Below are 22,222 nucleotides of genomic sequence, written 5' to 3'. Positions count from 1 at the left end.
GGCTATTCGTGAGTGTCTACGCCTAGTACTGGCTAAGGTCTAGTTTTGGGGTGCACGCAAACATTCACTCTCCTGGCAAAGGGCATTACATTTTCCATAACGGTTGAGCGAGAATGGGCTTCCTAGACATGATGAGCGTATCGATGCTAGGACTCTTGTGTCTCTCTGTATCCACGATCATATACGCATTCTTCAAATACTACACTGCAAGCCGCCGGCCCCGAAACTTCCCGCCCGGCCCCCGACGATCCCCTTCATTGGAAACATTAGCCAAGTCCCTAAGGCAAAGGGCTTCCTAAAGTAAGTACACAGTCTGTAGCAATTTCAATATGAGGTACTTGTAGTAACAAAAATCAGATTTCATGATTGGCAAGCCGAGTACGGGTCAATCATTGGTCTCAAGTTTGGGTCTCAAAATGTCGTCGTCTTGAACAGTTACAAACATGTGAAGGCGTAAGTGCATGAGTCAAAGGTGAAATAGAAGTCATACTAACGAGACCTTGAAGTCTATTTGATCAAAAGGGCTCAATCTATTCGAGCCGACCGAGCACCTACGTCGCCAACCAGCTCGTCTGCCCCAACGAAATCCATCTCCTGCTCCTCCAACATGGCAGCGAGTGGCGCAAGCAGCGCAAGATCGTGCAGTCCCTCCTCAATGTGAACGTCGTGGACAAGCTGCTGCCCACCCAGCACGCCGAGGCAACGCAGACCATGTTCCAGCTGGCCACGGACCCCGGGGGTACTATGACCATATCCGCCGCTACACGACGGCGGTGATCCTGGCGTCTGTGTACGGCCAGCGCGGGGAGCGCTTCGATTCTCCCAACGTGCAGGCCTTGTATCATGCGCAGGACCAGTTCACTGCTATCATCGAGCCGGGCGCTACGCCGCCTGTTGACGACTTTCCCGTCCTCAAGCTGTTGCCGGAGTGCATTGCGCCGTGGAAAGCTCGGGCGCGGGCAGTGCGCCAGGAGCAGAAGACGTTGTATCTACGACTCCTGAGCGAGGCCAAGGAGAGGATGCAGTCTGGGAAGGGTCCGGCTTGCTTGCTACATCAGTTGCTGCGGGATCAGGAGAAGCTGGACATGGACGACGAGCATCTTGCTTATCTGGCCGGGAATCTGGTCAGCGCACCCCTCACCCTAACTGCAGTGAAATGTCCCCTTACTGATCTTCTGATAGATGGAAGCTGGCTCGGATACGACTGCGTCCACATTGCTTTCGTTTCTTCTCGCCATGATCAAACACCCCCACGAGTTCAAAAGAGCGCAGGCAGAGGTGGATCAAATATGCGGCCCCCTGAGGTCTCCGACCCCTGACGATATCGGCCGCCTGCCCTTTATCAAGGCCTGCATGGACGAAGTAAGTTCGAAATGGCCCAAGTTGAACTATGCGTAATTTGACCGGTCCCGACAGACACTTAGGTGGCGTCCCGTAGCTGCCGGTGGAGTCCCCCATATGCTGACGCAGGACGATACCTACCAAGGCTATTCGCTGCCCAAAGGCACCATCTTCTTCGCCAATGCCTGGTCGATCCACAACGACGAGACCGAGTATGATCGACCACAAGAATTTATCCCCGATCGGTTCTTGAACAACGACTACGGGACCCGGGTGCCCGTTGACCCTACTAAGGATGACCATCGGCGGACATCCTACGCCTTTGGCGCCGGCAGGCGTGTCTGTCCCGGCCATAGGCTTGCTAAGAACTCGCTCGTAAGTGCGTTCCAGCCCCTCAAGTGCGTAGGAGTTCCTATCTAATACGTGCCTCTGCAGATGTTGAACATGGCTAAGATCGCCTGGGGCTTCGACCTCACCCCGGGTCCGGGGCCGCTCAATGATGATATCGCCACAGCATACACCGATGGGTTCTTGATAGCGCCTAAGAAATTCCCAATTGAGATCACGCCGCGCTCAGAGATGCACCGAGACATTATGGCGAAGGAGTATATGGAGATGAAGCCATTTTGGAAGAAGTACGAGTAACGCGAATAAATAGTAAATAAATTTGGATTATCTGAACAATTTTTACTGGAACCACTGTAGCCTACAAGTCGTTTTTGAAATGGCTAAGATATCAATTGACTGTTACTCCTATTCTGAACCCGGGACTCCGGGCTCCGAACCCAACTAAACCCTAATCCCGATAGCTAAATTTAACTACACAACAACGCAACCCCCTTTCGCAAAAACAACCTTCGGATATCTTCGAATTTTAGCTAACTCACTATATACTGACAAGCTCTCCAAATTTGTGCTCCTGTCTTTCGAATCTGGACAAAGGTCAGCAATGAAGACTTTAGCTGCGAGCACAGAGAAGAATGGGACTTACATTGGAATTTGAGAACGGCTCAAAGTGGTTTCCCGGGATAGGCATCACCTCGACTCGCTCCCCAACAAGCCCTTCCCAAGCAGCAACCGCGGCGTCGCGAGATACCTGGCTGCTGAGCCACTCGTATTGAACCCCGCAGAGGATCTCAGTGTCGAATAATTCCTCACTCCGCAACATCACAGTCTTGAGCCTGGTCTGGCTGTTACTGAGAAGGGGAGTTGGACGGTAATCCCCTAGTAGTGATGCGTTGAACTGGAACTCCTCTTTCAAGGCGACATTGCCACCAATCACCTGGCTAATGACCTCGTTTGGAAGCGGCTCGTGGTCAATCGGACTCGGCGAATCGATGAGAATGAGGCCTCTGACGTCGAAGCCGTCAGCCATGAGCTGGCGAGCCGCTTCAAAGGCTACCACGCCACCAAAGGACCATCCTGAAGGTGTATTAGTGAGGAGAATTGCCGTAAAAAGGGGACAGCACTTACCACTAAGGATGATCGGGGAGTGGTCCAATTTGGAAAATTGTGAGATATATGACTTGGCCATATGGCTGATGTTGTGGAATGGTCTCTCATGGCTTCCAAAGTACGGGTCTGAGAAAGCATATATGCTGCGGTCATGACCCTGCAAGCGTGAGTACATGCTGATCTGTCCGCTGCCATCGTGGAATAAGCATAGCGGTACCTGTATCCCGTCCGCTATATGCAATGTGGCGAGGCTTTCCCGCGCATCCGCGATAGGCGAAGAGTGTGAGGGAGTGACTTTGAGACTGTTTGGAGATGAGAAGCTGTCCGAAATGCCTGGATTGGGGAGTGCAGGTGGTTCCTGTACCGGGCCTTGCAGCATGGAAGACAGTCTTGCCTCCAATGCCCGCAGGGTATCGCATTCGGATAACGCGTGGTGGTCCAGTCCGGCTTGACTGGGAAAGGCACGCGTCAGCTTCGAGACGATCTCGATTTGCATGAGGGAGTCGATGCCGAGCTCGTCCAGGGACTTTCCGTAGTCCATGTCCCGCTCCGAGAACCCGCCGACCTCCATAACGATGCCATTTAGCGTCTGGCTGATGCCTTGGGCCAGAAGGGTACCGCAAGTGACCGACTCAACGGGGGAGTTCGGGGCGTCGCCAGTGCTCAGGGAGTGATGAGACCAGTTACTACATGTTGGTGCTGCTGCTGCTTCTTCTGCGGGGACGTGGTTGGATTTGTGCTTGGCAATATGGCTTCCTGGCGAGGCGATGGGTTGGCAATGGACTTTCGTGACAGCATATGCTGGAAGGCCGATAGCCGCAGCCTTCTAAACTCCATACCACGGACGACTGCCACCACCTCACCGGCGGCATTGAGAGCCGTGGCGTCTGCCAGAATCATTCCCTTCATGTCTAGCAAACTGCAGTAGACCGTGAAGGAGCTATCGTAGTCAATGTCTCGGTACTCCACCTCGACTGATTCCACACGGGCACATATGCTGACCTCATCCGAGTTGACGGCAAGGTTCGCGATGAACCCCGCAGCATGGAGGAGCGTGTCTGTGAAAACGGGGTCTGCGATGCAATTGCGCCCAATTAGGTCGGATGGAAGCTTGAAAGAGCCGATTCCCTCGTGATTGGAGCCGGCCACTTTCAGGTACGCCAGGCTTTGGTATTCCGCCGAGTATTTGACCACGCGTGTGAATATCGTTTCGTAGAGGACCTTGGTCCGGAATGTGCTAACGTCGTCGTTTCCACCTCCGGAGAAGTATTGCCTTTGCCTCGCGACCAACGCCGCGTCCCGCCGCCAGTGCAACCGTTCGGACCGTGACTTGATGGTGATGTGACCAGTACAGTGTGCTGTCGGCTGATCTCCCTGGACCGCGTGTGATGTGATTTTGAAGTCTGCTTCAGCGATCGAGCCGACACGGGTAATGTGGACAGTAACGATGTCTGTATCCCGCGTTGGGGAGTAGATCAAAGGACTCTCAAAGCTCATGTTGCTCACGACGAGATCCTGTCCATCGAGGGGCTCAAGGGCAGTGTGCGCCCCCTCCAACGCAAGCTCGTGGAATACCGACGCGGGGCAGATTGGACTTCCGCCGACATCATGTCCGGTGATCAGCGGTCCGAGTACTGCCAGAGTGGTTTCGAGAACCGATTGACTGTGCGAAGATGCCTCGGTGTTCAGCCAGGGCAAAAGCGGGAACCCACTTTCTCTACGAGTATCAGCCGGTTCTCCCTCTTGTGGATCGGATGCACCCTGGAAAGGTTCTCGGTATGGGATCAGGTAGGAGGATCCCTCGAGCACGTGGCCCGGCACACTTGTCATCTTTGCTGAAGAACCATTGTTGACGGCTCGCCAGTCAACCGAGATCTTGCGTTGTGCCAACTCAGCCAAAGCCGAACTCAGGGACTTCCACGCAGCCTGTCCCTTGTGCAAGGTGCTAAGGTAGGTGGCGGAACTTGAAGCAAAAGTGTTCCGCAGCATGGGTAGTGTCGTAGGCTGGGGACCAATCTCGAGGAACACGGCGCCTTCTAGACTGACTCCTCGACTCCAGGGCTCTAAGCCCATCACTGAACCGCACGGGCTGTCGCGCGTGCAGCGCGAAGTAGTTGCTAGTGAAGTCTGCTTCTTCGAACAAGCGCCCGTGTACGTTCGACATGACCGGGATCGTGGGCTTAGAGAACTGGACAGAGCGTCCTAGTTCCCGCAGAGGTTCCATCATGGGCTCCATTGCCGGCGAATGGAACGCGTATGGGACATCGAGCAGCTTAGACTTGATTCTGCGAGCTTTGAATTCCTTCTGGAATGCCTCCAGCTGATCGAGCGGGCCCCCAACGACACAGTCGCTCGGGCTATTCGAGCATGCCACGTTCATACCCGACGTCTCGTGGGTCTCCGATATCATGGACTCGGCTGATTCCAGAGACAAGTTGCATGCGAGCATTCCTGTCGCATCGGGCACGCAGTGGTCCACCATAAGCTTTGCCCTCGTCGCCACCATACGTAAAGTGGTTTCTAAAGTCAACACGCCGGATATACACAGGGCGGCGTATTCGCCAAGACTGCAACGATCCGGTGATTAGTATGTGTGCCAAAGAAAACTCGTCATAGGGGAAGACGTACCTGTGTCCCATAACATAATCCGGTATTATCCCCCAGGACATGAACATCCTAGCGAGTGCGTATTCGAGGACAATGCAGGCGCATTGGGACGGGATGATCGCGTCGACAGCATTCAAGGGCACCGAGTTCGTTTCGGAGTCTCTGAACATACTGAGAATACTTGGGAATCCCAGTTCCTGCAGTATACCCTCGCAAGTCATGACTGTGTCCTTGAAGACCGGGGAGGTGTGGATCAACTCGGCACCCATGCCTTGATATATACCTCCTTGCCCAGAGAACACGAATGTTGTGACAGAAGCCTTGGGAACAGGAGTGGAATTTCGTACGCTGGACATCTGCAATCCGTCTCGCAGACCTCCCAAAGAGCTGCAGACCAAAGAGATCCGATGATCATAGACTTGACGCCGCGCCGTAGCGGTGTAACAAATATCTTTGAGGGAAGGCTGGCTTCGGGAGTTCAATATTTGGCGATATTCTTTGACAGTTTCTTGCAAAGCTGCTTGAGATTTCGCGGATATAGCAAAAACATATGCCGACCGTTCCGGGCCTCCGGGTCTTAAACGCGCAGTCGGCAGCGGCTCAACCCCACTCTTCCAAGAGGAGCGACGTATTCGAACCGGCGGCCCCGAAGTTGTTCAGAACGGCCCGTCGTGGCGTTTTATGCAAGTGTGTCCACGCCGTCGTGCTCCGCGGTATGATGAAGCCGGAGCTTTCCAAGTCGGCGAACTTTGGGTTGACGTTCTTGAACCCGGCCTGTACCGGGATCGTCCGCTCGCGCATCATCAATAGCAGCTTGGCAAGGCCAGCTGCGCCGGATGCTGCCTCGCAATGGCCAATGTTACCTTTGATAGAGCTAATAACTAGGGGGTTCCTTGTCGAGTGTTGAGGACCGAAAACAGCTCTTAGGCTTTCAATCTGCGTGCGTCTCCTGCCTGAATACACGGTACCAAGTCAGCAGCCATAATGAAGGAGAGGATGATGCTATTTACCTGTGTGCCGGTGCCATGTGCCTCTATAACGCCAACGGATCCAGGGTCGACATTGGTCTTCTGGAGTAGTCGCTGGAAAAGGTCGATCTGGGTTGGGCTGTGAGGATGTGTTATAGAATGGGCGTTGCCACTCTGGTTCATCTCGATGCCCCTGATGACTCCGTGTATGCGGTCGCCTTCGGCAACGGCATCAGATAGTCGCTTGAGTACGAAGAGGACACATCCTTCTGCGCGGCAGTACCCATCGGCAGATGCGTCGAAAGGCTTGCAACCGCCCGTGGAGCTGAGGAAGTGGCCTCTATCTAGGCCAAGGTACATCTGATATAGCGTCAGCAAAGGTTGTCCCTGCAAACGGTCTTGTTAGAGAGGGTGATACTAACATCCGGGCTTGAAATGACGTTGACACCACCAGCTACGGCAGAAGTACAGTCACCACTCTGTAAGGCACGACACGCCTGGTGTATAGACACCATGGATGACGAGCAGGCGGTGTCTGTCACCATGGAAGGGCCACTCAGGTTATAGAAGTAGGATATCCTCCCGCGTGAAAAGCCCTTAGTGTCCCAGGGGAGTAGAAGACGTCGATGTCGTCACGCAGGTTGTCTGTGTAATCGCCAGTCGCCACGCCAACGTAGCATCCCATGGAGGCTCTCTGGAAGGACGGTGTTGAGTCAGGCACGTATCCGGCGTCGTCCAGGGCCTCTTGGGCAGCATGGAGCAGCACCCGCTGCTGTGGATCCATGGACATTGCTTCGCGTGGTGATATATTGAAGAATGCATTATCGAAGCTGTTGCATTCTGGTGTTAGCGGTTGAGAAGTGAGACTGTGGCGGTGTAAGGGACTTACGTAAAAGGATCACGAATAAATGCCCCGTGCCTAGCGGACATGGATCGCGGCTTGTGCGGTTCCTCGGAGTAATAGTCGGAGACCTTGAATCGGGTCTCCGGGATCTCCTCCACAGCACTCAGCCCCTGGGATAGGGTTTCCCACAGCTCATCAGGCCCCTTACCCCTAGGGAGATTCACGCTCATCCCAACAATCGCTATGCTGTCTGGAGACTCGAGATATGAACGGGTGCTTTTGCGAGGCTTAAACGGTGAAAAATCCACAAGCTCTACCCTGGGCTCAAATGGTTGTAATTCAGGGAAAAGGGACTCGGAGCCTGGGCCAAACGAAAGGAGCTTGATAGCTCTGATACGGCCTTGACCCAAAGCTTCCCTCGCCGAGAGTGTGATTTGACTGGTGGCCTTGTCCCAATGTACACAGTGAACCAGCAAGTGTCGGACCAACCATTCAGACAGACCAGCCTGTGACGCATCGTATAGCGTGCCGTCTAGGCTGGATAGAATAGGCTTCGCAGAACCAGAGCTTTCAGAGAATACAATGGCCTGGCGGCGGACATCTCCAAGAACCTGCCTCACGACGGGTTCAAGTTGCTCCCTCCATGGTACCACCCATGCACGTGAGCGAAGGTAGTGGGGAGATCAGGAACGGCCTGCGACCTGAATACAGCGAGATCGGCCCTAGGGCCAGAGACTGATGTCACATTGGAGCTTGTGACGACAGAAACCTGCAACTGTCGTGAGCTAGGCAACGATACGTCCGCCGTCCGGGTCGCATAATGCTGGGCTAACCGGTATTCGACCTGATCTGCTGAAAAGCCCCTGATCACCAGCGATGCCGTCGCCTCTGGTGCAGCGCTGTCCCCGGTGTTCTGCTTCTTCTCAAGTTCAGATCCGAAGAGGAACGTGCGGCATGCTATCCAAAAGGCCAAGCGGAAGCCTTCCACAGCGGTAGTGACAAAGTCGTCCAACGTCCGTGAGCGAGAGGCGACCGCGGCTGGGATCAGACCCGAGGAAAAGCCAGCAGTCTCTTGTATTTGGTCGAAGAATCCCTCAAATGTGACGTTCATGTGCTCCACCTCGGCCAGATAATGAAGGACCTGGCACAGGTAGATGGTGGTTGCCTGGATGATAGCATGTGAATGGTATTGCGTTGCCGGTTTGAGAAGAGCAAGTGGACCAGCGAACAGGTCGAGATCAATGCCCAGTTGGGATTGTGATCGCTCGTCCAGGCTCCGTATCTCCTGCAAGAAAGCAGCATGGCATCTCGACAAGAGGATGTTAGCGGCACTCGATGTGCGTGTATCGCTTTCCACAGTTGTGCTCGCAGTGTCCGAGAAGATCGTCGACGATCCCTGACCGCCAAACAGCAGCACATATCTGTCTCTGAATGCCGCCATTGAGTCTTGGCTCAGACCCGGGTGTTCGGTATGCTAGCGAGCTGGCATGCGTCGTTATGCAATTGTGGAGTCGGGCTCAGTCTGATCTGCCACCGACTGCAGACTAAAAGGACTGGCGATGAGGGATCGTTGATCTAGTGCCGCCTCGAGAGTCCTGTCACCGAAAGTTCTACTGCACTTCTTCAAGAGTCCCTTTCGAATCTGTCTGGTTCTTTTCCATTGCCCTGGCTACCCTCGTGTATTTGCATGCCCGGAGCATATTCTTCTAACCGAGTCTAACTTAACATACAGCGCTACTGTGATAGCGAACTTCAAGCACTCAGCACTGCCTAGTCTGGGGCTATATTCTTCAATCCTCGTACGGTTCGGTATGCTATTAGAGCTACATGTATATCGTGTCCGCATCCATTCACAACAACGGCCCCGGAATTCATTACTAAATCTGGTCGCACCATGGGTCTCGGGCGGGACCGTTGCAGTAGCGCCGACCACGTTGATGGAACCATCACTAGTGCTTACCCGTCAGCCGCACCATGATCCCTGTTGCAGAAGAACGGATGTTTTACATTTTTTACTAGCATGAGGTATGCATCTATCGGGTATCTTTGCTGATGTGCGCTCCCAAAGCCCACACAAGCTGACACTGCCACTGACTCGCATGTTGGTTTGGCATGGTGAGTAATTGGAGCCGAGTAGGTTCCCGCTTCGCCCGTCCCTCGGGTAATCGGACTTAGCGTAATGGAACCGGATTTGGCTTTTGACATGCTGCCATAGTTGTATTACCAATAATGTGCGTTGACGGGTCAGGTTGGTACTTGACCTCCTTTGTTTTGTCGTTACCTTTTGGCTGGTATTCCCGGCATTCGACTGCTCCTACGTGTCACTTTCCCATCCACACGATTTGTATCCCTGGCCATCTTCCACGATGAAGCGAATTGACGTCCACTGTCATGCCGTGGCACCTGGCTACAGACAATACGCCATTGACAATGGCCATGAGAGACCTGACGGCATGCCGGCTCTCCCTGTAAGTCGACATACCCCTGTCACGTGCCATAGCATTCACTAAACAAAGTCTAGGCCTGGTCTCCAGAGCAGCACATCGCGCTCATGGAGAGGCTCGATATCGATAAGTCGATTTTGAGCATTACGTCTCCGGGCACACATCTCACTCTCGGTCACGACGTTGATGCTGCACGCATGACCCGCAGGGCCAATGAAGATCTTTCCGAGATCTGCAGGTCACACCCCACGCACTTTGCCTTCTTCGCATCGCTACCTCTACCCGCCGTTGAGGAGTCTGTTGCCGAGATCGACTATGCATTAGATGTCCTTGGCTCAGTCGGGTTCGCAGTCCTGTCCAACGCCAATGGGGTCTACCTCGGGGACGAGGCGCTAGAACCCGTCTTCGAGAAGCTAAACGCCAGGCGGGCCGTCGTCTTTATCCACCCCACGACCTGCAACCTGCTGGGAGACGACGGCCAGGTCCAGCCGGCGAAGCCCCTCTCGAACTACCCCCGCCCCATGATGGAGTTCATGTTTGACGAGACGCGCGCCGTCGCCAACCTGCTGCTGTCGGGCACGGTCGCCAGGTACCCCGACATCACCTACATCATGTCGCACTGTGGCTGTGCCTTGCCCTCTCTGTTGGACCGCATCGGCGGTTTCGCGGCGATCACGGGCGGGGCCGCGAGCCAAGGCGATGATCTGCGGAGGCTACTGCGGGAGAGGTTCTACTTTGACTTGGCAGGGTTCCCCTTCCCAAACCAGATCCATGGACTGCTAAGGATCTTGGGTGAAGGCGGAGAGGAGAGACTCGTGTATGGCACGGACTACCCGTTTACGCCTGAGAAAGTGGCTGTCTCTCTAGCAGATCAGTTGGATAAGGGCTGTGAGGAGCTCTTTGATGACGTGCAGAGACAAGCAGTGTACTCGGGTAATGCGCAGAAGCTTTTAATTTCCCGGATAAACCATAAGTAAAAGATGTCAATAAAAATACATGGACATTTGACATTTTGCAATAGGTTAAAAGTTATATGTTTACATCCGAATAAGTAGCTAAAGGAATCTTCCCACGCCTGGGACGTAGTCGATCAAGAACATACTCGTGGCATAGGAAGCCACAACATCCGCCGTGCCCACCACCCCAGACATGATCAACGGGCCGTAATTCTGCCACACCTTCGATTCCATCCAATCCGGCTTCTTTCCGTCAGGACACAAGACAGAGTCTACCGTTTCTCCTATAACCCACGACACCGGAGAGTGCAGCAGGAACGCCCCGTATGCGTAACGCGGCGACCAAAGCTTCATTTTGGTGGGGGTGGAGTGGTTTCGCTCCATGTAGTTGATGTGCGCAGGAGAGATGGTATTGAAAAGGACCTCTGCCCATATAGCGGATAGAGCGGCTGTCGTGGTCCAGCCCGCTAAAAGGTTCGTCTCCGAGGTGATGTCAGGGGTCTGGTCCGCCTTCTCGTTGTTCATGCCACTGCCCTCTGGCGATGAAGGTTGCTTCTTATCGGAGTCGGCGGGTGCCGTTTTCTTTCGCGACAGATACTTTTCGACCATACCAGGAACGAACAGCACGGGCAGTGTCGCAGCAGCAAAGGCAGATGCCTTGAGCAACGATAGCTTCGGGGATGTGTTCTTGGGGGTGTAATCCGGCAGGCCACCCTCGACCAAGCTCATCAGCCTAGGCTTCTTCGCGTGGTACGCGAGATGACCCATGGCATACGCGTACGCGTACTGCAGCACGAACGACGGCTCGACGTCGATGAGCGGCATCTTCCTGCCCGGCGGGAACTTGGTCCGGATCAGGAAGCTGCCCGCGGCGACGGCGGTCCAGCCCCAGCGGCACAGCTGCACGTAAAGCTGGCCCAGCCGCGGCGACTTGGCCGACAGCATCTGCCGGAGCCCCATGACGTAGACGAAGCGCTTGAGCAGGACCACGAGCAGGTCGAGACTGAGGATGGTCGCCGAGTGCCAGGCCGAGCCCACCGCGCCCTTGAACTTGAGGAACGCGTCGACGTAGGCCTTCTTGACCGAGGCCCAGTCCCATTTGGGCAGCTCGAAGACGGCTTGGAGCGGGTGCAGGAAGATGGAGTACAGTAGCGCCGGCGCGCCCAGGCGCATCAGCTTGTTCTTGATGAACTTGGCGTCGCTCGACTTGGTGAGCGACTCGGCCGAGAAGTAGCCCGAGATCCAGAAGAACTGGCCGAGGCCCCAGGCCAGGTCGACGGCCAGGCACGCCGTCACGAGCGGCGAGGCTTTGTCGAAGCAGGCCGAGTGAGGCCCGTTGGGGCCGCCGCCGTAGCCGTAGGAGGCCGCGGTGTGGTGTAGGATGACGTGGGCAGTGCCGAAGTTTCGCAGATTGTCCAGGTAGTGCTTGCGCCGGGGGCGCGTCGGTGGGCTGGGTTTCGTCACCTCCATGTTGGCAATTGAACTAATCTGATCTGCTGTGATACTGCCAAAGGTATGACGGCCAGACAGAATGACACAATCAAGCGAATATGATATCCCGTCTTCTGTGACCCCAGATCAATTCCCAGCTAAGACTCTTCTTAGGTAGATCTGAGGCAAGCAACCTACTTAGTCGGCCTCTGCTACTGTGAGAAATCACGCTGTAGCTTCTAGTTGCATACCGGGCATTATGCACATATACAGCTTAGGGGCTCAGGGTCCAAGTAGTCCCGGCCGAGTTCCAGCCAGCGTTGGCATGCAGATGCACAATGTCTAGTGTCAATCCAGGGTCTCCTTGGGGCTGACAGAACTTTACTATTCTAGTTGGACATGCCCCTGCAGCATGGGTTGTTTATATCACTTGCGGATCGTGAGTGGAGAGGGGTGTAGGTGTAGATATGATGGCTCCCCACTTAGATAGTAGTCCACTATAATATTTGGCGGCTGTGCGTATACCCACTTCAGCCACTTTATCTATGCAGTTCAGCTCGTTTCAATTTCCTATCTAGGCTCCTCCGAGATCTTGCTTTTGCTTACGTACGCACTAATGATAGTTTATTCTTGAAAAAGCATGGGTTTACTGTAGTAATCTGACGACGTTTCGGCGGCTAACTGGTCGTGACTTGCCTCAATGCAAGTGTATATTTATGCACTTGTCGAGTATTATTCGGTTACCCAGGAGAACGCACTTATCCCGGGCGGATAGCAGTGCCAAACTAGAGCGGCTCGTTGCTTGTTTTGGTTAACGGACATGTCGCATCGCATTTGATGTTGACTCCAGTACAACAGCGGTAAATTTGAGAGATCCGATCATGTCATCCAGCACGAAACCACTGCTTGTTTTGACCTGCACGCCAGGCGCCGGACACATCAATCCCATCAAGGGTCTTGCCCAAGTAAGTGGTGTCAGTAAGTGAACACCGGGGATCAAATGCTCACAGAGGAATAGGCACTCGTTCTCGACGGCTACGAGGTAACCGTCGTGTCGTCTAGCCACTACCAGTCCGTCTTCGAAGGGGTCGGATGCGGCTATGTGGCCGTCCAGGGCTACGGCGACTACTGGGACGAGGATCGTGATGCCAAATGGCCCGAGCGAGCTTTGATACCCCCGGGTCCGGAGCAGTTCTCGTGGACCATGGAGCACAGCTTCATCAGGGTTATACCTGACCAGTTTGCCGCGATCCAGAAAGCCATCGAGATGCTCAGAGAAAAGAACCCCGATAGGCCGGTCGTCCTTCTCAACGAGTCGGGCTTCTTGGGCGCCCTCCCGATCATGAGGGGCGCCAAGGGTCCGAAGCCGGACGGAGTCATCGGAGTCGGCGTTCTGCTCGTTTCGCTGAACAGCGTGGACACTGCCCCGTTTGGGCCCGGCCTACCGCCACCAACTTCAGCTGCGTAAAACTTCCTCTTTCACCAATGCAATACTCTCGTCGCGCTAACTATCCTGCAGCGAGGTCGCCCAGTACGCTGAGACGAGGAAGCATATTGATGGCCTGATATGGGAGAAACCACTGAAGGTTTGCAGAGATATTATGGGGGCGCTCGGTGCGCAGATACCCGATGACGAGGCCTTGAGTCCGGATGTCGTCTACTTCTGGCCAGACCGGTTCCTGCAGCTTTGCCCCCCATCAACGCAGTATCCGAGAAGCGACGCGCCCAAGACATTTCATTTTACCGGAAGGCTTCCACAACTCCCGAAAGAGCCAGGGGCGAGTGCAGTCGAAAAGCCGGTGTGGTGGGACGAGGTGGTCGAGAGTCCGGCCAAGAAGGACATCATTCTCGTTTCCCAGGGTACGGTGGAGCTGAACTACGAGAATCTGATCATTCCGACTCTGGAGGCGGTGAAAGACCGACCCAGCACTCTCGTCATCGTGGTCCTCGGGGTAAAAGGGGCTTCACTCGGGCCCGACGTCACCATCCCCGACAATACGCGCGTCCTGGACTACTTCCCCTTCGACGACATCCTGCCGCACTGCTCGGTCCTGGTGCACAACGGCGGCTACGGCGGGGTCCAGCACAGCATCCGCAACGGCACGCCCATGGTGCTGGCGGGCGAGACCGAAGACAAGCCGGAGATGTGCGCGATTGCCGCGTGGGCGGGGGTGGCGATCAACCTCAAGACGGGAAAGCCCTCGAAAGTGGCTCTTCGGACGGCGATTGATGAGGTTATCTCGGACTCGAAGTACAGGAAGGCGTGTCAAAGGATACAGGAGGAGATAGCGAGCTTCGACCCGTTGAAGATTATTACGGAAACGATTGATGAAGTTGTTGGACAGGATAAGAACTAGTCTTAACTATAACATTAAGAATAAATTGTTGATACAGGTTTTGATATTCCCACTTTGATATCAATAATATAGAAAAATTAAAGCATCACACCCAACGGTTGGTGCTGACTCGGTTCCAAGGAGTCGGAACTCCCCCACTGTCCACGGAATGTGGGTCGGCGGCTATGATAACCAACATCCAACATTTGTGCAGGGTTTCGTTTATGACCAAGATCCAACCGTGAGGGGTGAGCATTCCAGCCAAGACTGCTTTTGACAAGCCCTCGACGTAACAGGCCATCTACCCCCATGACCTGAATCTGCACCCACAACTTTGACGGATTCGCGTATCCAAGCAGCCAACAGTATATTGCTGATATCCATTTCATTCTTGAATTGTCCTCCTGCATCCAAAGGGCCTGCAAGATGGGAACGACTGCAGACTTGGGGCTGCCCCAGGCAGAGAGCAACGGCACGCCGGCTGTCGGAAAGGGACATCTCACCATTAAGGAAAGACTCTTGCAACTCAATGGCGTGTTTCCGATGGACGACGCTGTTATTGAAGGTATGATACACCAGCTTCACTCAGTTATACTTCCAAATGAAGACGCTGACCGCATTTGCCAGCCCTGCCTGGAGGATCAACGTTCGTGTCAGCGGAGCATTTCAGCAAGAGTGCCTTTACGATTACTGGAAAGGTTACAGCCCGGAATGAGAAAGGGGCTGAACAGTTATACTTCTTGAAGGTGTGTCGAGCGTGATTCTGATGCCTCTAGGGCCCCCTGAGCATCTCACATATCCTTCTGAGACAGGTTGCATTTGGGGACCAAGGAAGGACGATGCTACGGGGCGAGTACGAATCCTCAAAGATCATCTACAGTATTATGAACCACTTTCTGCCCAAGCCGTACGGGTTTGGGGATTAAAAAGCCTCAAGCCCACCGACCTACTTCTATCTGTCAGAGTTTGTTGACATGGATGTCATAACCGCTCCCGACCCGGCCGAGTTCACCAAGAGACTTGCGCAGCTGCACAAACTTAGCGAGTCGCCTACAGGGAAGTTCGGGTTCGCCGTGCAGACGTGTGATGGTCAAGTCGCTCACACAGTTGACTGGAACTCGAGTTGGGCTGACTTCTACCTCAAACTGCTGCTCGGAGTTTGCAAGAAAGATCTCGAAGCCAACGGCCCCTGGCCAGAAATGGAACTAGCGACCAAGCAGGTGGCAGATGCCGTGATCCCGCGATTATTGGGAAGGCTCCAGGAAAACGGCAGGAAGCTGACGCCCTGCATCGTGCATGGAGACCTGTGGGAAGGCAACATGGGCATCAACATGAGGACGGGCGACAGCATCCTCTTCGATGCGGGGTCCTATTTCGCTCACAACGAGATGGAACTGGGCCATTGGCGGTGCGAGTTCAGCTCAGTGTTCCGTGCGGAGGAGTACACGCGTCATTACCTGCGAAATTACCCTCCCGCCGCACCAGCAAGCGAGTTTGATGACCGCAACAGGCTTTACTCCCTCAAGGGGGCTATCAACTATGCAGCAGGTCATCCTGGGAGCACGTTGAGGAAGACGTTCGTGATCCTGACTTCTCGCTATGAATCAACTGCTGACCTAGGCTCTTAGGGCGTATAATGACATGTGCTATCTGTGCCAGAAGTACGCGCCAATCAAGGGAATCGACAAGTATGACCCGCGGATTGATCTTTCAATCACGGGTGCAAGAATCACCCCTCATCTAGCTGACGGTTTGCTTTGAAACTCATCGTAATTGGGGGCGATTCAAGGGTGGATCCTTAATGATAGCCGGGGTTGAGCGTCCATTCTCGTTGTCATGGCTGTGAAATAGGGGCGTTTAGTATTATGAATTTGTTCCAAGTAATGGATATCATCAACTCAAAGTTGTACTTTGTGGGCTTTGGCCCATGGGCGATTACACTACTAAATTATATAATGCGTTTGCTGCCTACGGAAGTTGCAACATCCAACAGGGCTTATGCCAGTGTATCTCCCATTTGCGGCGATGTCGGCATTCGGGCTGTTGCTGGCCAATTGGATGCGTCATCAGGCCCAGTTACTACACCCCTCTTCTATATCTCTCCGCAAAGCAAACATGGTTCAACTTGCTGACAATCTCAAATTCAACCATGAAGAATACACTCGTACCAGACGGCGAACAGGCCATGGGCTCGTTTGAAGCATCACCACACAATGCACCAGACCCTGCGGAGACAGGTAACCATTCGGTTTTCTCCAGTCGCATGCGCGTTTACCTGACGTATCTTCTTGGTTTCGTCATCATACTATCGACTCTGACGGCCAACATCTACTTCCCCCTGATCCCCATGCTCAGCGAAGAGTTTTCCGTGTCCATACAGGCCATCAACCTCACGGTCGCACTGTACGCCATCTGCCAAGGGGTGACACCGCCTCTATTCGCATCTCTCGCCGATACGTTCGGTCGACGCCCCGTGCTTCTTGCTTTGGTGATCATGTATGCCTGTGCGAGCTTGGGGCTCGCCGTGAATCGCGACAGCTATGCCTCTCTTTTAGCTCTCCGGGCACTACAAAGCATCGGCGGATCAGCGACCCCGGGCATCACCTATGGGATCGTGGCGGACGTTGCGGTTGTGTCAGAGCGCGGGCGCATGCTCGGCCCAATGCTGTCCTTCTGCAACGGTATATCCGCCATTGGGCCGGTAATTGGAGGAGTGGTGGCCCAAAGCACCGGTGCGTACACATGGGTCTTCTATGCTCTCTTCGTGGTCGCAGTCATCTGCTTCGTCCTCATCGGATTCACGCAACCCGAGACGGCACGAAATGTTGTCGAAGATGGCTCGGTACCACCACCAAGGATCTCAAGGCTCTGGTGGACTGGTGGTCTCGTGAGGAAGTACGGCGTCGATACGCCGACGGCCTCAGTTGGCACCACAGAAAAGGCAAAGCCTATGCCCAGATGGCGACCCGTCATGTTGCTTCAGTCTCTGCGCATCATATTCTACGCAGACGCCGCGGCCGTGTTGTGGATGGTTGCAACATCGTATTGTGTTTACTACACGTTTCAAGTCGCCATACCGGTCATCTATCACGACGCATACGAATACAACGACCTTGAGGTTGGCCTGACGTTCCTACCTGGTCTAGTTGGTATGACTGTTGGCGGCATCATTGCAGGCAAGTTGCTCGAAAGAACAGCTTCCCGATTGACCGTAAAAAGGCCCAGGAGATGAAGGACTTCCCCCTTGAGACTGCCAGATACCGGCGAACTTTGCCATTTGCGTTTCTGGAGGTGGCCCTGGTAGCTGGCTACGGCTGGGCTGTGGTTCGGCGTGTTCATCCCACTGGTTTGCTCATCATGCAGTTCTTCATTTGCGCCTCCTCCACGCTGCTTAGCCATACAGCCAGCGCCTTGCTTGTTGATATGTTCCCTACTCAGCCGAGCTCATCATATGCTGCAGGTCAGCTGATGCGCTGTGGGCTGAGCGCTGCATCGGCCGCCATATTGGAGCCCCTGGTAGAGGCCGTGGGTAGGGGTTGGTATTTTACCATATTCGCTGCCTTTACTGCACTCAGTGCAATAGCTTTTGTGCTGCTTACGAAGTCAAAGGGGATGGCTTGGAGGCAAAGAAGGCATGCGACTTGAAAACTCGTGTTGGCCTCACTTTTCTTTCTGTACGCTACAGCCACCATGCAAGGGGCGAGGGGGCGCGACGTAGCCTTGGACCAATGTACGTGTGATGCATTCATAAAACGATGGAACAAGAACCCTTTCTTATCCGCTAATCCAATTTGTTAATCAGAGGATAAGGCAGCGCTGAGTTTCTTTGCAGCAGTTGCTGCCGAACCGGGGGTCGTCAAGCTGCTCTCGTTAACAAGTGGAACACTTGGGTGACTGTTTGCTACACTAAGCTGCACGCTTCGTATGGGCAATTTTTATGTCCAGTTTGGTGTTTGCAGGGGCCGCCGTAGCAAAAGGTAAACCCGACGTATTCGTGTTGGTTGTGCCTGCATAATCCGAAAGTTGTCATCCAATTGCGACGGAGTTGGTTATCCCACCTAAGATGCAACCCCTATCGGCTGCCCCCCCCCCCCCCTCAAAGGACCCATACATTCCGCAGTTTCCCACTTAAATCGGTAAGATTTAAAATTTAATATAAAACTAAATAAAATAGGTATAAATAAAGAATTTTAAGTATCAAATAAAAATAAAAAATAAAAAATTTAAGCACTTAGTATTGAAATTTAAAATTTTTATTAAGGTTTTATTTTAAATAACGTACTTTTAAAAATATTATATAAATTCGTGAAAAATTAACTTTTTATTTAAAAGGGATATAAGATACTATTTAAATGTAATATTTAAGTAACTATAAAAGAAGGATGAATTTTAAAAAACGGAGTTAAAAGCTATTTTATTTAATTTTATATAATTATTTAAATATTTTATTTAAAGTTTACTAAGAAAAGCTTCTGAGAGAAAATTTTATTCGAAAATAAAATCCGTAAAGATTTTTTATTTTTTATAAGGAAAAAGTATTTTTTATATTAATAATATAAATAGTAGACATTACAATATTAAAATATTACGTAATAACTATAAGTAATAATAGAAATATTTAAAAAATAAAAGATTTTATATACTAATATACCTTTAAATATTTAATTAAATAAAATAGCTATTAAAGTATAGTTTTAATATTTATACGCATATAGAAATGAATTATCAACGTAAAACATAAAAATAATTTATTTAATTTATTATTTAATTTTTAAGTAACATTTACTCTAAGGGTCAACAGAAGGGGGGGGTCAGCCGATAGGGGCTGCATCTTACCGTTTAATCGGTAAGCTTCTAAATGGCTTGGGTTGCAAACTTCACTCCAGTCAAATGCAAAGATACGTCATCAACGTTACATCAACCATACCTTCTCCTCATCTCTTGTTCACCACTCCACGACCACGCCCGCAATGTCGCACAAGACAGTCTTGATTACGGGGTGCGGCCCGCACGGCATCGGCGCCGCGCTCGCCTCCGAGTTCCACACGCGCGGCCACCGCGTGATCGCCTCCGGCCTGTCCGAGTCCCTGCTGGCACCGCTGCGAGACCTGGGGCTGGAGACCCTCGTCATGGACGTGACGTCCGACGCTGCCATTCGCGAGGCCGTATCGCACGTCTCTAAGCTGACGGGCGGCAGGCTGGACATCTTGATCAACAATGCGGGGCTCCTGCATATCATGCCCTTCGCCGACACCGACCCCGCCGACGCCCGCCGCGTCTTCGACGTCAACGTCCTCGGCAACATCGCCGTGACGCACGCGTTCCTGCCCCTGCTCATCGATTCCTCCTCCTCCTCCTCCGAGCGCGGCGGCGACTCCGTCGTGGCGAACCTCGGCAGCATCAACACGATCCTGCACCCGCCCTTCGTCTCGGTCTACAACGCCGCCAAAGCCGCCGTCGAGGTCCTATCCTCTTCCATGCGCGCCGAGCTGGCACCACTGGGCGTGCGCGTCGTTTTGCTCAAGACAGGCTGCGTGCGCACCGACCTGTTCACCAACGCGACACCGCTGCCGCTACCCGCAGACAGCTGGTACGGCTCGCTGCGCTCGTTCCTCGAGAAACGGGAGCTCGCCCAGGCGCCGTTCGCCTACATGGAGCCCGAGGTGTACGCGCGCGGGGTGGTGACGGAGCTGCTGCGGCCCACGGTCAAGGCGGTGGTGTGGCGCGGGGCCATGACGTTCGGGGTGTGGGTGCTGAGCTGGCTGCCTGAGACTACCATGGTACGTGATATGATCGCTGTCTCCATCAGCTTCTGGAACTGTACTAATCTTTGATCAGGATTGGATATACGGCACGAAAATGTCGAGGGTCGCCCAAGCTAAACGAGACTCGAAGGCGGCATGAATAAGGGGATAAGGCTTTTCATCAACATTAAGTTGTATGATTGGTGGCTTCCCCTACCGGTTAGCCTTAGCATGGACTTCATGTACCTCTCGATGTCTTCTGGCCCCTCACAATTGGGAAGGACGCATCATCATGCCGTGTAGATTAATGAGACGTCCGGAGGGCCATTGACCCATCATGTTAAATCAGACGCTGTTGTCTCCACGCCAGCCGCCAGCCATGCTCCTTTTGGGTCCTTCTTCCGATCAGCAGCTATCGTATAATCACAGTCCCCAACCCCCAGTCCCCATACCCCCCGCCTAAGGTGGGACCAGTTGGTGCCAAGGTGGAGGAACGGCTCTGGGCTGCGGCTACACATTTTGCGAGATATCATACAGTTTGGGTAGAGAAAGGAAAGGCAGAAGCAAAAGCTCGGGATTCCCCCGGGGCGGGTTTACCTCACCGAGGGGGCGATGGAGGATTAGCAGTTCAACCTGTTGACTTGTTTTACTCACCGTGTAGAAACCGGGAGCCACTCGTGACTTTGGTAAATATAATGAGCAGAACCTATTAGCTTACAACACAACGTCATCCAGGAATGTCGAGTCTCGAAGTTGTCGACTGGTCTCAGGTACTGACCAGGGCCACAACTCAGCTTAACAATCGTGCTCTGGAAGTGAATGATGACCATCCGATTATATTAGTCTATGCCGGAGTTGGACGGGGGCGAAGTCATTCCTTCGAATTCGAGAATGGCCGCAGAGCGTCTCTCTGGAGGCTGCCGCTCATGATCGAAGCTTAGCTCCCCCGTAAATGTAACATCTCCCCAGGACCTGACCCCCAGATGGAACAGACACGTTGCTACGTGGGGGCTTAGTGAATGTAACTGAGCCGTAGAACTGACAGCAGGAATTTCCAACGTAAGCCGACTTTCTTTCCCAGGTAGTTGGGTTGAATGGCGCGGGACCGGAGTTGGCTCGGTGGTTCGTGACCACGGTGCTAGATAGGAACGTGATATGACCCCTAGTTGCCCATGAGGTTCAAAGCCCCCAGAATAGTTTTCGTGATGTGTTTCAGGCCACTGTATGTCAAACGACATTGATCATGGGACTTGTATACTCCGCCCGGGCAAGTACAGTGGCAGTCACATGTTTCGTCACACCTGTATCATGGCCGCATGTTCGTAGACCGGTCGAGATCCGTAAATAGTTGGGCCGAGCATCAAATGTACCCGTAGGTTCTGTTTCCCCACCGATGGATTTGTTTTCTGTCGCCTTCCGGAAATAGCAAGGAGACCGACGTCGACACGGCGTGACTTCGAGAAAGGCCTTGAGCATCGCCGCGGAGTCCCATCTGTCCGGGGTTTGGCCAAGCTATTCGTTTAACAGATGCCGGTGTCGGAAATATTATGGCGCATGGCCCAGTTCCCCTCATGGTGTGCGTTATATCCATGCATTTGGCCAAAAAGAGAGTCCCGGTCCGTTACGTGAGGCACATACTGCAGTGACATACATGCCTCCAATTCAGCAAGAGCATGCATGTCTTGGCGGAATAGGCATGCTTACACGTGATGCAGCAAATGCCTGTGTCGGCAGGTTTGATCGGTGCGACTTCACTGAACATTAACACCTCCAGCGGGTGGAGTAGTGCAACCCATCCACTAACCCGTCGCCTAATAATTCGCTGCTTGGCGGTAAGTCTTTTAGTTGCAGGGGTCTTCTGAAAAGCCCCCGCGTCTTGCAAAAAAAGACCTAATCAATTGCTTGTCCTTCCACTGGGCCAGCAGCCACAATGCAATATCGTCGGTTCCGGATGAGTGGGAGATGCAAGTCATCATGCGTTACTTAAACCATTGGTCTGTGGAATGGGCCGATGTTTCCCTCCCCTTACGCCAGCCATCCATGGATGGAGAGTTGTTGGTTCTGGATGACGAGGTTGCGAGGGTACCTAATGTCCC

The 22,222-nt window shown here is 53.2% G+C and overlaps 8 protein-coding genes across 8 annotated transcripts; 6 read left to right on the top strand and 2 right to left on the bottom strand.

Annotated features, from left to right (window-relative positions):
- Window positions 1-113: 113 nt before the first annotated feature.
- PG997_013432 (uncharacterized protein) lies at window positions 114-1,986 on the top strand (the record flags this gene model as incomplete). The annotated part of the gene is made up of 8 exons (XM_066817746.1): window positions 114-137; window positions 212-300; window positions 358-453; window positions 507-756; window positions 801-1,124; window positions 1,183-1,362; window positions 1,417-1,716; window positions 1,777-1,986. 8 exons carry the CDS (start codon window positions 114-116, stop codon window positions 1,984-1,986), a joined length of 1,473 nt encoding a protein of 490 aa, XP_066663438.1.
- A 233-nt stretch (window positions 1,987-2,219) lies between these two features.
- Window positions 2,220-8,656, bottom strand: PG997_013431 (Orsellinic acid synthase; the record flags this gene model as incomplete). Its single annotated transcript, XM_066817745.1, has 12 exons — window positions 2,220-2,273; window positions 2,333-2,763; window positions 2,815-3,597; window positions 3,636-4,885; window positions 4,938-5,363; window positions 5,425-5,790; window positions 6,014-6,339; window positions 6,414-6,731; window positions 6,794-6,825; window positions 7,008-7,201; window positions 7,261-7,826; window positions 7,877-8,656. The coding sequence occupies 12 exons, from the start codon at window positions 8,654-8,656 to the stop codon at window positions 2,220-2,222; spliced, it is 5,526 nt and encodes a 1,841-aa protein (XP_066663437.1).
- Window positions 8,657-9,581: 925 nt separating this feature from the next.
- Window positions 9,582-10,636, top strand: PG997_013430 (Amidohydrolase 2; the record flags this gene model as incomplete). The annotated part of the gene is made up of 2 exons (XM_066817744.1): window positions 9,582-9,683; window positions 9,737-10,636. 2 exons carry the CDS (start codon window positions 9,582-9,584, stop codon window positions 10,634-10,636), a joined length of 1,002 nt encoding a protein of 333 aa, XP_066663436.1.
- Window positions 10,637-10,714: 78 nt separating this feature from the next.
- On the bottom strand, window positions 10,715-12,085 carry PG997_013429 (uncharacterized protein; the record flags this gene model as incomplete). Its single annotated transcript, XM_066817743.1, has 1 exon — window positions 10,715-12,085. The coding sequence occupies one exon, from the start codon at window positions 12,083-12,085 to the stop codon at window positions 10,715-10,717; it is 1,371 nt and encodes a 456-aa protein (XP_066663435.1).
- Window positions 12,086-12,927: 842 nt separating this feature from the next.
- On the top strand, window positions 12,928-14,403 carry PG997_013428 (glycosyltransferase family 1 protein; the record flags this gene model as incomplete). The annotated part of the gene is made up of 3 exons (XM_066817742.1): window positions 12,928-13,011; window positions 13,065-13,510; window positions 13,566-14,403. 3 exons carry the CDS (start codon window positions 12,928-12,930, stop codon window positions 14,401-14,403), a joined length of 1,368 nt encoding a protein of 455 aa, XP_066663434.1.
- A 405-nt stretch (window positions 14,404-14,808) lies between these two features.
- PG997_013427 (uncharacterized protein) lies at window positions 14,809-16,010 on the top strand (the record flags this gene model as incomplete). Its single annotated transcript, XM_066817741.1, has 4 exons — window positions 14,809-14,947; window positions 15,010-15,128; window positions 15,195-15,261; window positions 15,346-16,010. The coding sequence occupies 4 exons, from the start codon at window positions 14,809-14,811 to the stop codon at window positions 16,008-16,010; spliced, it is 990 nt and encodes a 329-aa protein (XP_066663433.1).
- Window positions 16,011-16,531: 521 nt separating this feature from the next.
- Window positions 16,532-17,614, top strand: PG997_013426 (uncharacterized protein; the record flags this gene model as incomplete). Its single annotated transcript, XM_066817740.1, has 1 exon — window positions 16,532-17,614. One exon carries the CDS (start codon window positions 16,532-16,534, stop codon window positions 17,612-17,614), a length of 1,083 nt encoding a protein of 360 aa, XP_066663432.1.
- A 1,738-nt stretch (window positions 17,615-19,352) lies between these two features.
- On the top strand, window positions 19,353-20,286 carry PG997_013425 (short-chain dehydrogenase/reductase; the record flags this gene model as incomplete). The annotated part of the gene is made up of 2 exons (XM_066817739.1): window positions 19,353-20,162; window positions 20,221-20,286. 2 exons carry the CDS (start codon window positions 19,353-19,355, stop codon window positions 20,284-20,286), a joined length of 876 nt encoding a protein of 291 aa, XP_066663431.1.
- Between the last annotated feature and the right edge of the window lie 1,936 nt (window positions 20,287-22,222).

Source organism: Apiospora hydei (assembly GCF_038363865.1).
Source record: "Apiospora hydei strain CBS 114990 chromosome Unknown utg000009l_segment0_segment0, whole genome shotgun sequence".
NCBI lineage: Eukaryota > Fungi > Ascomycota > Sordariomycetes > Amphisphaeriales > Apiosporaceae > Apiospora > Apiospora hydei.
This window is presented reverse-complemented; position numbering and strand designations above follow the sequence as displayed.